The following is a 15937-nucleotide window of genomic DNA, read 5'->3' as shown; positions in this document are numbered from 1 at the left end:
GTGCTAGACTACATTGTGATTTGTGTATTTTGAAGATGTCATTTTAATAAGAAAATCTGAAAACATAAACTGTGAGACCAATCACAGGCAAGAACATGGAAATACATTGTACAAATCTGTTTTGATAGTGCATGAAATTGTAGTTAAGTAATTTATTTAGCTACTTTGAAAGATTAGAATTTGGTAAATGAGTAATTTTTTATTCTGATCCAGAAAAAATTACTATGAAGTAATAGTAGCCATTTTGTCTTTATTGTGAGACTCCATAAATTCTCCTTAGATCAGTGTTCTTAACCTTGGCTACACATTAAAATCACCTGGGAAGCTTTCGAAGCTTAAAATGACTAGTCTGCGCTCCAGACCAATTGACTCTATCTGGGGAATAGAGTCGAGTCATCCCTTATTTTTCAAAAACTCCAAGAAGTTCAAATATGGTGAGGAATTGTTCTCTAGTCAAGTAATTGTAATTTGAATTTGAAGAAAAAAATAAGAAACTTAAAAGAAAAATACATGATGTTTCTGTGCCTCATTCCACAGAGATTCTGATATATTTTGGTTTGACTCCATACTCTGGCATCAGTGTATTTTTTTACAATTCCTCAGTTGATTCTAACCTTTAGCCAGTTTTGAAGAACCAGTACTTTAAAGAGAAAAATAGTATCCATGGCTGCTGGAATTTATATGATTTAAAGTTTTGAATTACTTTTAAGCATATGCTCATGTACCGTAACAGTATACCTCTTTCACTAGGACCAAACAGATTGGGTTTAATGTTTTAAAAAAGGATTTATAAGGAGTAGCTTACAAACTCCTAGGTAGAGTAGACTACAGTACGTAGTCTACCTTGTTATTTTTGAACATTAAAAAACATTAGCTAGCATTGTTATCAGCTGCTATATAGACTTTCAACAATCTCAAATTGCTTTTACTTGACCTTCTGTGACAAAAAGATAAAATATGCTGCTCTTTCCAAAGGGCACATTTCTTCTTATCTCATGCCTACTCCAGGCTAAGCTGTGCCTCTCAGGGGTAGCATGAACTAAGAATACTTTGCTAGGACAAATCCTTTCTTACTAATTTATTGAAACTAAAGGTACTCTTAACAGCATGAAAATCTGTACAGAGACATTGATGCAAAAAAGGCAGTAACAACAATTGGCCATTAACTATCAATAGGGGATTAAAACTCATTTGTTTTCCATTTTAGCTAAAGCAACTAAAATCCTGGTTATAGGTACTAAATACTGTTTCCTGGGTCAAAGCATTTAGAAAAATTGAATAAATCACATCTTAGCATCACCAGAGCAGTGTAATTATAATCTGCCTAGTAATTTTGAGTATCTGGGAGAAACTAGGGGCAGGGCTAACTAGAGATAGTATACTTTCAGAGAAAACGTCTCGTTAGTAAGCAGCTGGAAATTTACCTATAGAAGAGGGAAATAATTACATTATTCTCCATTATTCTAACACGGGCAAATACAAGTGGCCAGTATCTTAATTGCCAGGCAGTCCAGAAAGATCTCTGGTTAGTCTTCTAAAGTATTATAATGATATAATCAATTAGTCATTAATACTGGACTCTAAGACAAAAATTCTATACTTAATTAACTTTTATCTATTTTCTTAGGATGCCCTGAATCAAAAAATGAAGCTGAAGGGGCAGATGACTTACAAGTAAGTAATGGCTTGGAAGGAATTTGTAAACATAAAGGATGTGGAAGAAATCACTAGCCTTATTAAATAAACTTAGCAATTACTAAGAATATTTCTAAGACACTGTATTTGTCAGATTTCTCCAGAAAAAAAGAACCAATACAGGTTGAGCATCCCTCATCTGAAAATTTAAAATCTGAAATGTTCCAAAATCCGAAACTTTTTTTCTTTTTGAGACAAGGTCTTGCTATGTTGCTCAGGCTGGTCTGGAACTCCTGTGCTGAAGTGATCCACCCACCTCCCCACAGTGCTGGGATTATAGGCCTGAGCCACCGTGCCCGGCCCCAAAATCCAAAACTTTTTGAGTATGGACATGACACCTCAAGTAGAAAAAATTTACACTTGACCTCATGTGATAAATCACACTAAAAATGCAGTCAGAATTTTGTTTCATGCACGAAATTATTAAAATCATGTATAAAATTACCTTCATCCTGTGTGTTATAAGGTGTATAAACATAAATAAATTTCATCTTTAAATTGGGTACTATCCTTAAGATGTCTTATTATGCACATACAAATATTCTGAAATTTGAAGCAGTTCTGGTTCCAAGCATTTCAGATAAGAGATATCAATCTTTATATAGAAAGTAAAGTTTCTGTTTTTTTTTTGTTTTGTTTTGTTTTTTCTTTTTTAAGGAAGTGGTTCATAAGATTGTGGGCTGGGTTGGCAGAATGGGCAGGCATGCTGGAAACTGGCACAAGTTGATGTTGCAGTCATGAGAAGGCCGAATTCTGTTCTCTTCAGAGGACCTCAATCTTTTTTCTTATGCCTTTCAACTAATTGCATGAGGTCACCCACATTATGGAGGATGCCAAACTGCCATATTAAAAGGACGTTCAAGCAACACTATGTAGATATTCATGTGGTGAGGAACTGAAGCGTTCAGACAATAGCCATATTAGTGAGCCACCTTGGAAGCAGGTTATTCAGCTCCAAGCAAGCCTTAAGATGACCAGTTGTGGCATGTTTTCATTGCAACCTTATGAGGAACCCTGAGCCAAAACCATCTAGTTAGGCTGCTCTCGAATTCCTGGTTAACAGGAACTGTGAAATAATAAATGTTTGTTATTTTAAGCCACTAAATTTGGGAATGATTTTTGACTAATGCAGATTCTGGAGACCTGAAAATGGCGCGCTGGTGTAACAAATACTAAAACATGGGAATGACTTTGGACTCAGGACTCAGACAGTAAATAAAAGGTGGAAGGTCTTTGAGGCGAGTTTTAGTGAAGTTCCGAAGAGACTTACTGGAAGCTTGAAGATCTTTGGATAGAGCGTCAGTGAGGGCTTAAATGAAAATGAAGACAACCATGTTGGAAAATGGAAGAAAGGGAATGTTTGTTTAGTGGCTGAAAGCTTAGCAACAATGTCATGGCAGTAATGTGGGAAGCAGAAAGTGTACCTAATGTACTGGGTGGTTAAGCTAAGGAGTTTTCAAGCAAAAGGTTGAAGCTGTTTGCCTGATTTCTTCTTACTGCTTATGATAAACAGTAAATGAGAGAAGTAAGCTAAGGAAGGGCTCCCAAACAAAAAGAACCCAGGGCTTTGCTGGTTTTGAGAATTCTCAGTTTCTCAGTATGTCAAATGGCTAAGATTAAGAAATGGCTTCTAAGCAAAGATCAAATCCAGGGCCTTCTCAGAAAAGCATTGTCTAAGGATGTGAGTGTAAATTCCTTCGTTAAGACCTCAGGAGGATTTAAGATGAACCTCAGAGAAACTTTCGATCAAAGTAGTAGGTCCTATAAGAAGTGTAAATGTATGTCACTTAGCAGAAGTTTAAGGCTGAGAAGAGTTTTTCTCATTTATGAGTGTGCTTTTTATCTAATGGAGTGGACCTCTATAAGATTCACAAAGTTTTTCACAGCATTATATTGGCAGAAATACCACCTTTGATTGAAGAGGGGCCCTTTGGATCCCCAAAATTCCACTGGCAGGAAGCAAGTTGAAAACACTATGCAGATGCAAACCTGGCCCACCTTTCAATGAAAATAGAAGGAAATTAGAAATTAGAACCAAGATCTCAAAGGCCAGAGCCACGAGTTATGAAAAATTATTCCCAGGTCCTAAGTTCCACTCTAGGAACTTTCAGCGTTGCCACCTTGATTTCAGAATTATGTGCACCAATAACTATGTTGTTCCTCTCATTTTTTCCACTTTTAAGCAAGAAGGTCACATGGCAGTTACCCTCTGCCTGTCCTACCATTGTCTTTTGGATATGTGTTGGGCAGGTAGTTTGTCTCTTTAGTTCCAGAAATCAGATTGAGAGAAGCAATGTATATTCAAGGAGCGGCATTTAAGGAACTACATATACCCAGGAAATTTCATCTGTACCTGCACCTGTTTAGAAGACAACATCCTAGCTTTGAAGATTTGTTGTAAAAAGATGAGACTTTTAGGGAGTCATGGGAGGGTAGAGTGTATTTTGAATATGATAAAAATATAAATAATTGGTGTTCAAAGAGCAGTGAATTATGGTCGTTTTAAAATATGGAAACATTATTTTATACTTCTCTCATCATTGGAGTCTAATTCCCCTCTTCCTGAGTATAGGCTGTTCCCAGGGACTCACTTCTACCACATGGAATGTGTTGAAAATGAAGTGTGACTTCTGAGGGTAGATCCTAAGAAAATTTCTGGCTTCCATCTTGCTTTCTTTCATGGATCACTATGGGAGAAGCCAGCTACTATACGTGAGGACACTGGAGGAGAGATGTATGAAGAGATCCATGTGAGGAATTGAGGTCATCTGCCAACAACCAGCAAGGAACTGGAGCCTTCTAGCAACAACCACGTGAAGTGAACCATCCTGAAAGCAAGTCCTCCAGCCACAAACAAGCCTTCAGATAATTACAGCCACTGCTAATACCTTGACTAGAACTTCGTGGGGACTGTGAGCCAGAATCACTCAGCTAAACTGGTCCCACAATTCTGACTTACAGAAACTATATATAATAAATGTTTGTGTTTGAAGCTGCTAAGTTTTGTGGTAATTTTTAATGCATCTGTAGGTAAAGAATGCACAAGCAGAAAGGGAAGTTTAACTTTTTCTTAAGATGATTAGAATGATAGCTAATTTTTTCAGAGTTACAACTGCGAAAGAAAACTCTTAAATTTACCTTAGTACCATTTATTTCATTCATGATGTTCCAAAGGTTTAGAAGGTCATTCTTCTTTTGGAATGTATGGGAAGTTTCAGTGTGTTCTGATTTATCTAGCTGCTTTATTAGGAATAAAATAGATCATGTTAAGTTTCATAATTCATCTTATGGGCTTGGCATAAATGTTTTGAATACAGATTATGGTTTCAGGTAGTGTTTATATCGGGTTTACTGCATTGGCAATTGTTTGCAAAGACAACTAATACAGTTTAAAAGAATAATGCATTATCTAATTTTTTAACACAGTAAAAGTAATGATAATGTTATATTTAAATAAATGTTTTGAAGGCATTAAATGTCAAGAGTGGAAATCCTTTCCCTTTTGGATGTTCATTAATTAATTCAACAAATATTTGAGTACCTATTTCTGTGTCAATAACTGTGCTAGACATTTCCTTCATAAGCTATTGGACAACTTTCTGCTTTCAACAATTAATGTCTTCATCAATTATCATAAGTCAACAAAGAAATTTGCCTTTCTATTTCATATCTGTCTTTGGAGGGTTTTATAACAGATCATCATTTCAATTTAAAATCCTATCTTGCTCATCTTTTATTCCTGATGTGTAGTATAGTGCTAATCACATACATAGTTGGCACTCAAGAAAAGTTTTGAGGAAAAGTCTTAAAAGTTAAGATTTTTAAAAACCTAACCAATATTAAGGTATGAATGTTCTTTTCATTTGGTTTCTTTTCTTTGACTATTTTAATGAGACAAATGAGAGCTTTTGGTTTTTTTGTTTGTTTTGAGACAGGGTCTTACTCTGTTGCCCAGGCTGGAGTGCAGTGGCATGATCTCAACTCACTGCAGCCTTTGCCTCCTGGGCTCAAGTGGTCCTCCCACATCAGCCTCCCGAGTAGCCATAGGCACGTACCACCACTCAACGGCTAACTTTTGTATCTTTTTGTTAGAGACGGGGTTTTGCCATGTTGCCCAGGCTGGTCTCAAACTCCTGGGCTCAAGTGATCCACCCACCCACCTTGGTCTCTCAAAGTGTTGGGATTACAGCATGAGTCACTGTGCCTGGTCTAGGTTTTTCTTATTGTTGTTGAATGCTAGCTTATGCTTGTTTTAAGATCATTTTTAGTGCTGACAGAGTTGTTACTTACAACATTTACAGCTCTTATTGTTCAGATATGCTGGACTGAGAACAAAACCCACAAACTTACCTCACAACAGGCTTGAGGTTGAAAGAGGAAAAGATATTAGATAACATGTTTTTGGGCAGAAGAAAGATGAGATCTGATTGATAATGAAGTAAAACATTTTCATGTTTTCTCGTTTGGCCATTAGAAGTACGTGACTAACAATCTTTTTTAGAAGTAAGTAATGTCATTTCTTAGCCAAAATGATTAGAAGGCGATGATTTATGTTTGTCTAATTTTGCTTTAGGCAGGGATATGAATTGTTCATGTAATGATTTTCAGAGGTGGTAATATTTTAATAAGGCTCTATATCTGAAAACTAAGTTAGTGGATTGGCTTTATTTAGGTAGTACAGAGTATTTAATGGTACTGCAAGCTATCACAATCCTTTCATAAGTGCTGCCTTAACAGTTTTCAGAAAGCCCTGTTGTATCTTAGGTTGAGTTTTATTTATTACCCAATAAGAGAGCAAAAACATTCTCTGTATAACTTTTTGCATAATGTTATTTAAAATTTTATTGACTCTTAGACTAATATGTGCATATTTCAAAAATTACAAATACAAAATTAAGAATCATTCATTCCTACCTAAAAATAATTACTGTTTATATTTGGATATTTCTGCTTAGGTTTTTCTTTCTTCTGGCATCTTGCATACAAATGCATACTTCCTTTTAAAAGCACCATTGGGATCATACTTCTAAAATGCAGTCAGCCTAAAATCTCTTGGCCATTTTCATTGTGTCAGTCTAACTTCAGAGTCTTTGATCTTAGCCATTACGTTATGTAGCTATACTACAATTTAATCATTCACGTCATTGAATATTTCCCACAGCCTTTTACATACATTTTAATTTGTATCTTTGAGTGTGACCTTAAGATAAAAATCCTAGAAATATACTTACATTTAAAGGGTTGAAGATTTATGTGTTAGCAGGATGTGTGTAATTACTGCTTATTAACTCAAAAGTAGATCTACAGACAGTAAACAATCTCTGCAAACCTAATACCACATTAAGCCAAACTAACTCTTCATTAGAAACATAGTTTCGTTCTTCCGTTGAATAAGCCAGATTAGAGGACTTGTTTTCCTTTACCACTATTGCCAGACATTGTTGTCTTGCTGCATTTTTCATATTCCTTCTATATTATTTCCTCACAGATCACTGTGTTCAGGTTGCTTAAAGAAAATGCTATATGCTGTTAATGTTTCCAGTCAAAGCTCATAGACAAATAGAAAACTAAAAATTCAACTGCTGGTTTATTCTTACCGTTAAGCTAATCAAACTAAAGAAAGCTAATGAACAGAATAGGAGACAGTTGTGGCCAAATTTAAAATGAATTGCAACTGAAAACACTACACCACAGTATTAATAATGGTTTTGTTGGACTTGTGGAATTAGAGTAATTTTTTTCCTTTTTTTCTATGCTTCCTAAGCTAGCATAATTTGAGCATATAATTTTAAGTACCTAAGGAATTGCTTTGGTAGCATGTTTAACACATGTAATGCCAAGATATAAGGGCTCTTTACCAAAGAAAATTTTAAACCACTTCTGTCATTTAATAAACCAATGATATAATTATTTAAAAACTTATTTTAGTAGGATATGAGCCAGTCACACATTTTGCAAACCTGTAATTTGTGATTTACAACTACAAGAATGATGTTCTTGAGCAGTACGTCGACTGTGATATCCCTTTTTTTCTGCATTTGACTTATTTATTGGGAATCATACATTAACAAGGGTTTGCAAAACAGCACTAAATTTTCTCTAAGAACTAGTACTAGCAGAAGGGGCGCAAAGGGAGGAGAGAAGCAAAATCTGTTTTTGTTTTTTCTGCAGCTGTCATCTGGCCTTATGTTCTGATCAAGAGCTACAGCTGGAATTATTTTATTGCTTTACTCTGTATCCTTTTGCCTCCACACACAAAATTGCTATAGAAGTCTTTGAAAAATAAAAAACTAGGCAATCACTTATCAACCATAAAAGAATAATTCTTACACCAGCAGCTGAGAGTAAAACAAATTTTCATTGTGCATTAACTATTGGCATGGGGTTACTTTGTAGACAATACACATTAGCCTGTGCCAGCATACAATACTAAAAGCATTGAAAGTGAGTATATATAACTGCTATAGATGTAATTTTTTTAAGCTAGAGATAATGCCAGCGTATTTACAGTCTTTGTGCCTATCATATATTAAACTTTTTGCTCTTGTGGAAGATTTTTGGCATTTCCCACCACCTAATTTTATGTTATGTTCATGTTTCCATAGTAATTGTCACTTTTCAGGGGTTATAACCCAGTAAAAAAAAAAAAAAAAATAGAAGTTTGTCTAAGTCTGAACACTTTATGGTCAATCAAATCCAAATTAAGAAAGTGTTTTGGTTATTACTATAGGTTGAGCATCCCTAATCCACAGTTCAGAATGTTCCAAAATTCACATTTTCTTAAGCACTGACATGTGGCTCAAAAGAATGCTCAGATGTTGAATTTTTTTTATTAGGATAGGTATATTATATTATACGCATTTATACTTAGGTCGAACATCCCTAATATAAAAGTTAGGTAAGCAGTAAGGCCCAGTGTGGGCAGAGATGTAAGGAAATGGTTCCTCTGTCTTAAACAATTGAGGGGTTTTCAGTTGATAACACAAGTTTGCCAAAGGGTAGCTTGGTAATATAATTGAATACGTGTATATACTTTATTCAGCAATTCCATTTATAGGAACTAATACTAAAGAAATGATACAAGTACACCAAGATACATGTAAAAAGAAGTACATTACAATGCATGTAACAAAAATTTGGAAATCTGAATGCCCATAATTAGAGTATTAGCTAAGGTAGTATATGACATATGCAATGCTGGACTTCTTTGCAGCAGTTGCAAAGTGTAACTTGTATACTGGTATGGGGAAAAGTCCATGGAATGTTAAGGAGTGAAGAAAAAGAGCACTGTGTGGATAGACTGCAATATAAATGGAATCAAATTATACATAGCATGTAAACACATATGCATGCATTAGGAAGTTTAGGAAGATATATATCAAATAATAATAGTGGCTATTCCACGGGGGTAGGATTATGGAAATAATTTTTATTGTTTTTATAACTTGAACTTTGAATAACAGTTATTCAAAGATATTTTTTGCCAGGTGTGATAGCTCATGCCTGTAATCCCAGCAGTTTGGGAGGATGAGACGGAAAGATTGCTTGAGCCTAGGAATTCAAGACCAGCCTGAGCAACATAGTGAGACTCTGTCTCTACCACAAGCAAAAAATTAGCCAGGCATGGTGGAGTCCACCTGTAGTCTCGGCTACTCGGGAGGCTGAGGTGAGATGATCATTTGAGCCTGGAAGGTCAAGGTTACAGTGAGCTGTGATCGTGCCACCACATTCCACCCTGGGCAACAGAGCAAGACCCTGTCTAGCTAGCTACCTGGCCAGAGTGTTTAGATTTATTATTGCTTAAGGAGCTCTCTTTATATACTTTTTTTCTAATATATCACATTTACTCCTGAGGTATCAATGTGATCTGATTATTGGATATTTGCATGTCACAGATTGTAGAATTCTCAGTGTGTGCCAGGCATATAGTTCTATGCTCCAGGGATAAAACTTAGGCGGAGTCCCTCCTTACAGGTTGTCCTAGTTCGTTCTAGCTGCTACAGCAAAATGCCATGACTAGGTAGCTTATAAACAAAAGTAGTTTGTTATCATTCTTGAGTCTGGGAAGTCCGCTCAAGGCACAGACTGTACCTGGTGAGGGCCCACTTTCAGGTTCATAAGTGATACTTGGCTATATCCTCACATGGTGGAAGGAACAGGACAGCACTCTAGAATCTCTTTTATAAGGACACTAATCACATTCATGAGGGCTCTACCTTCCTAATTGAATCATAGCCCCACCTCCTAATACCGTCATATTGGTAATTAGATTTCCACGTATGAATTTTGTGGGGGACACAAACATTCGGAGTATAGCACTGGTTCATGGGAAAAATGTAAATAAAAGAGTACTGAGAATATAGGGTGATAGATACATATAATTTTAAGGTAATTCAAAGGAGGGAGTGACTAACTTGTGAGTGAATCAACAAAGACTTTTTGATGAGTTTGTGGCTGAGGTTAAGCATAAAACAGTTTTTTAGTGGAAAATTTGAAGCATGTCATTGTTGGGCAGAGGAAGCGACATGTACCAGAAAATCAGAAGTATGAAACATCAGATGCTAACGGAAAGAGACAGGTATATCAATATTTTTAAATCAAAGAAATGAGGATGAAAACCAGTAGGAACAAGCCATATTAAGAAAGTAGATTGACTCTTTTTAAGTAACAGACTGTGTGTTCATTTATTCTTTTGTTCATTCATGGAGTTTCTTATTCACATAAGGAAAGCCACTATTTAATTTTTAATAAGATGGATCCATTGTAATAGAAATTAAATAGCAGATATACATATAAGAGTGAACAGTGTGACAGCACCTAGTCTTGGTAAGAATATGGAGCACTGATTGTGGATATATGAATTGTTTAAACCACCTTCAAAAATCATTTTCATTATGAGAACTGGAACATATGTATATCCTGTGACCCAGCATTTCTATTCTTGGATGTCTTCTAGAGAAACTCTTGTGCATATATACCATAAGGCCTATACACTATTATTCCTAGCAACGTTTATTGAAATAGCAAAAAATTAGAACTACCCAAACATCCATAGACAGAGAATAGATGAATAAATTATAGTGTTCTTATCCAGACTCTGCCACCTAGTAACTTTTATTTTAGGCAAGTTGCTTAATCCCTTTGGATTTTAGTCTTTTCATATGGAGTAGGTTGATAATACTATGTACCTCAAAGGATTATTGTGAGGATTGAGTTAACCCATGTAAACTACTTGAGACTGTCTGATACATAGAAAATGCTCAATAAATTTTAGCTATCATTGGTACACAGAGGTCAAAATGACTGATTATTGCTACACGTGTCAATGTGAATGAATTTCACTGAAAAAAATTGAGCAAAAAATTTCAGAATGTCCCATGATATCAGTCAGTTCAAAAGCATCTATAACTAAATATTGTTCAGGGATATTTGTTTAGTAAAACTTAAAGAAGATAAAAAAATGAAAAAATAAGTGACTTCAAGATAGGGTTTATCTGCTGAGGGTCCAAGTGGTAGAGATGGGGGGTGCTAATACAGAGAAACACAGAGGAGTAATTAGTTGTATTGGTTATGTTCACTTTCCTTAAGTTGGGTGACAAATGTACACATTCTATTATTCTTTATATGATTATGTATATAGTCCTTTATACATATAAAATAACTCCTTGGAGAGAGAACCCATGAGTCCCCTGGTTCTAGCCTCAACTCCACGGAACTATATTGATAGTTTCTGGTATTTTAAAAGTAAAAATATAAATCCATCAATTCATCCTTCTATCAGTTAGACAAATGGGATCATGCCATGTTGACTGTTCTGTACCTAGCTTTTTTCATTTAACAATACCTTGGGAATACTGAAAATATCATTTTAATAGCTGTGCAGAATTCTGTCATGTATCAAAATTTTTAACCAGTTCCCTGCTGGTAGAGCCATAAGATATTTTGATTCTTGTTTTCTTTATTTTTGTTAAAAAATAGTGCTACTGTGATTGTGTGTGTGTGTGTGTGTGTGTGTGTGTGTGTGTATCTGTATATACAGTCAATCTCTCAAAGTAGAAATGCTGGGTCAAAAAGTACGGATTTTTTTTTTTCCAGTGCCATTATCAAATTGCACTCTCACCAACAGCGCAAAAAAGTATTTCTGTTTCTCCAAACCCTTGCCAACATTCAGTATTACTACCTGTGTTTTACATCTTTCCTAGTTAGTATATAAAAATGGCATTATACTTCCATGTGTCTTTAATTGAATGGTCAGTATGTTTTTATATACTTACATTCCATTTCTTTTTCATAGGAAAATAAAATTGGGCTTTATCTTGTGAGTCTCATATTTCCCAGGGAGAGAGGGCCCATTTTTATGTATGTGTAAATTATGTACCTTGCAGAAGAGTTCCTTAGCTAATACTTACTCTCCTCCCTGTCCTCTCCAGTATGTGCCCAGTCTTCCAACAAAGCTTTGGTCATTGGAAACCTTAAGGGATTTTGAACAGAAAAACCAATTAGATTTGCCTTAAGAATAATGGGACAAAGGCTGGAAACAAGGAAATCAGTTAGAAACCTACTGAAATAAGACAGGCAAAAAAAGATAATGAGGGCTTTGCATTAAGACAGTGAATAGTAGGTATTGAGAAGAGGAAATGGATTTGAAAGATATTCAGAAGATTACCTTGTTTAGAAAATTATTTTATTGACATAAAGACATTCTGCATGAATTCAGAAGGATTTGGGCAAAGGTATAGTATGTCTCTCAGTTAATTATTTCAGATGAAGAGGGAAAATGTATTTAAGCTAAAAATTGGTTTCGTTGATACAGTATATTTGTATTATATTTTTAAATATTATGATTTATCAGGCACAGTGACCTATACCCGTCTGTAGTATCAGCTATTAGGGAGTACCAGTTGAGGCCAGGAGTTTGAGGCCATCCTGGACAACATAGTAAGACCCTGTCTCTTGAAAAAGAAAGACAAAACAGGAATAGAATTGATGCTAAACCTGTCTCATTCTAGCAGTACTATTCATAAACATGTTAATTGAAAAAAAGATCAGTCTCATTGAGTTACACCTCCAATAAAGTTTAAAATAATAAAAATTTAAAATATAAAATGATCCTACATCAAAAGGGAGAAAGTATGCAGTACCTTGATTTTAAAATTATATAAAAGTAAGCTTACAAAATTGGAAAATTAATCATACCATCAAGGAGTATTAGCCTTCATTTTATTTCCAACTTTTTATATTTTTATGGCTACGATAATACTGTAAAGAAAATTTTATGTACTGACTTTTTAACACTAAACCTTTCCTACATTGTATATTATATTATTCCCAAACTTGATTTCAAATGACAACACCATATTTCACTTTATGAGCATATCATAATTTACTTCACCATTCCCTTATTATGGCATGTTCAAGTTGTTTCTTTTTACCATTAAAAATAGTTCTCTACCTAGAGGAAAAGAAGTCATACGAAAAAGATACTTGCATATGCATGCTTATAGCAGCATAATTTGCAATTACAAAAATATGGAACCAGCCCAAATGCCCATCAATCAATGAGTGGATAAGGAAAATGTGATGTATGTGTGTGTGTATATATATTTTGTATTATATATATTGTATATATTATTTGAGTCATTTATTTTCAGAAATCTCTGGAACAAATAAATACATTTGCTGAAGTTTTCTACTCTCCCCAATTTTGATTATGTATATGCACACACACATAAACACACACACACTATGGAATACTATTCAACCATAAAAAGGAAAGAAATAATGGCATTTGCAGCAACCTGGATGGAATTGGAAACTATTCTAAGTGAAGCAACTCAGGAATGGAAAACCAAACGTCATAGGTTCTCACTCTTATGTGGGAGCTAAGCTATGAGGACACAAAGGCGTAAGAATGATACGTTGGACTTTAGGGACTCGGAAAAGGGTGGGTGTGGTGAGGGATACAAGACTACACATTGGGTACAGTGTACACTGTTTGGGTGATGGGTGCACCAAAATCTCAGAAATCACCACTAAAGAACTCACTCATGTAACCAAACACCACCTGTTCCCCAAAAAAACTAGTGGAAAAAATAAAACTTTAAAACAACAACAGATAATAATTCTGAGAAAAATACTTTGTGCCTAAAGCTTTTTCCATTTTAGTACTGTTTTTTCTTTGCTAGATTCAAGAAGTGGTCAAAATGTGTGAATGTTTTAAAAGCTTTTGGTACATTTTATTAAATGCTTTTTTGTTGCATTATTATTAAAATTGCTTTCCAGGAAGAGTTGTTCCAGATTTTATTTTACTTCTGTGTGTGTAGAATTAGCAATGAATTGAGTATGCCTGTTTTCCTTATCACCACTTTTTTAAAAACCTGTAAATTTAATATGCATTTAAACTTTTAACTTGCTGAAAGAGATAATTAGGTAGTAGGAAGATACTTTTTTCTAGTTTAGGATTCTCTAAAATGTTAATTTGATTCTTACAATTCATGAATAATATATATACTTCATTGTAGATTGTATACTTTGCATTTTCAAACAGTCTTTTGTTTGCCATATCAGACACTTGAATGATGCTTTGGTTATTTTATTCACTGAGACCCGTTTAGGTGTGTAGCTATAAATTCAGTGTGCAATATGAACCTTTCCTAGTTAATAGGTTAATTTCAGCTATGTTGGTAAACATTTAAAAATCATTTGTTACTTAAATATTACACACAGTTTAATAATGAAGCAACAAACACTTGTGATATTTTCTTTAAAAAAGTATTATATTTAAAGTAAAATGTGTTAATGTTTAATTTACAGTATATAAATAGAATAACCCAACTCAGTACAGCAAGACACTAAGTTTGTTCATATGCAGATTTTTTCAAGTCAGCTTTATTTTAATTTATAATTTTAACATGACTTCTCAGTTATTATAATTTAGTAAAAGATAATTCAAAAAAGTCACAATTAAAAGCGGCATCTTATAATTACCACTGATACTACTCCTAAAACTTATGCTTGTTTATAGTTTTCAATCTCCTGAGTATCCCAACCCTGAAATTGTTGAGGCAGATATTCAATTTATAATAAAAAGAAATTGTGCGCCTGTAATCCCAGCACTTTGGGAGGCCGAGGCAGGTGGATCACTTGAAGTCAGGAGTTCGAGACCAGCCTAGCCAACATGGTGAAACCCCGTCGCTACTAAAAAACAAACAAACAAACAAAAAGTTAGCCAGGCTTGGCGGCGGGCGCCTGTAATCTCAGCTACTCAGGAGGCTGAGGCAGAGAATTGCTTGAACCTGGGAGACGGAGGTTGCAGTGAGCCAAGATTGCATCACTGCACTCCAGCCTGAGCAACAAGAACAAGACTCCATTTCAAAAGAAAAAAAAAAGAAAGAAATTGTGGTTTAGATAAGTTAAAGTAAGACAAGATTCTAACTTAGGTCTTTTCTCACCCATTTTTTTTTCTCCCAGTATTCTATTCAGTTTGCTTATGATTTTTGACAATTATTTGAGTCATTTATTTTCAGAAATCTCTGGAACAAATAAATACATTTCCTGAAGTTTTCTACTCTTCCCAATTTTGATTATGTATTTTGAAAGCATGTTTGCTGGATATCAATGTTTAGCCAACATTTTTCCAATATTTTATCAGCAACTGTCACAACACATTGGGACAGCTGTTATGAAAATTGGGTAAAAATAGCAGCCAGTTTTGACATAGTTTTAAGTGACAGTAGATTCTCAGATATATTTTTAATAGTTCAATTGCCTACTCCTTGATACAATAACAGCTTTTAGTTTCAGGAGCATTTTCAGTTACTACCATTATATCCTTATGATAACCCGGTGTCATAAAATAGCATCAGTATCACAATTATTTTCTAATGGAGAAATTGAATGTCAAAGGAATTAAATGGGACAAGGCTGTTTTTTTTTTTTTTTTTTTCTTAAACAAAAACTAGAACTTGCATTTATAAATTTAAAATATCTTAGTCATTTTTGAATTTTATTTGTTAATTTTAGAAGTAGCACCAACACAATCTTTTAAATTTTTTAAAAAGAAAAGCTTATGAAAGGTTTGAACCCTTAAAATTGTTAGCCCTATAGTGATTTCTCTGAATTATTTTAGAATAAGCTAGTGAAAGTATTTCAGCCACTTTTACTTGGATATCAGCTTTTTTCTTAAATAATTATACAGTGATGGGAAAAGTAATATCCCATTTCTTTAAAAAATTAAATGAAA

The 15937-nt window shown here is 34.5% G+C and overlaps 1 protein-coding gene across 1 annotated transcript in view; it reads left to right on the top strand.

Moving 5' to 3' along the window:
• Positions 1–15937, top strand: part of SPRED1 (sprouty related EVH1 domain containing 1) — a 101483-nt gene that overhangs the window by 70342 nt on the left and 15204 nt on the right. Inside the window, exon 4 of the mRNA XM_032174393.2 lies at positions 1628–1674. Within this exon, the coding sequence (XP_032030284.1) occupies positions 1628–1674 (47 nt within the window). The remainder of the gene's footprint in view (positions 1–1627; positions 1675–15937) is intronic.

This window comes from Hylobates moloch, unplaced genomic scaffold, assembly GCF_009828535.3.
Source record: "Hylobates moloch isolate HMO894 unplaced genomic scaffold, HMol_V3 SCAFFOLD_14, whole genome shotgun sequence".
NCBI lineage: Eukaryota > Metazoa > Chordata > Mammalia > Primates > Hylobatidae > Hylobates > Hylobates moloch.
This window is presented reverse-complemented; position numbering and strand designations above follow the sequence as displayed.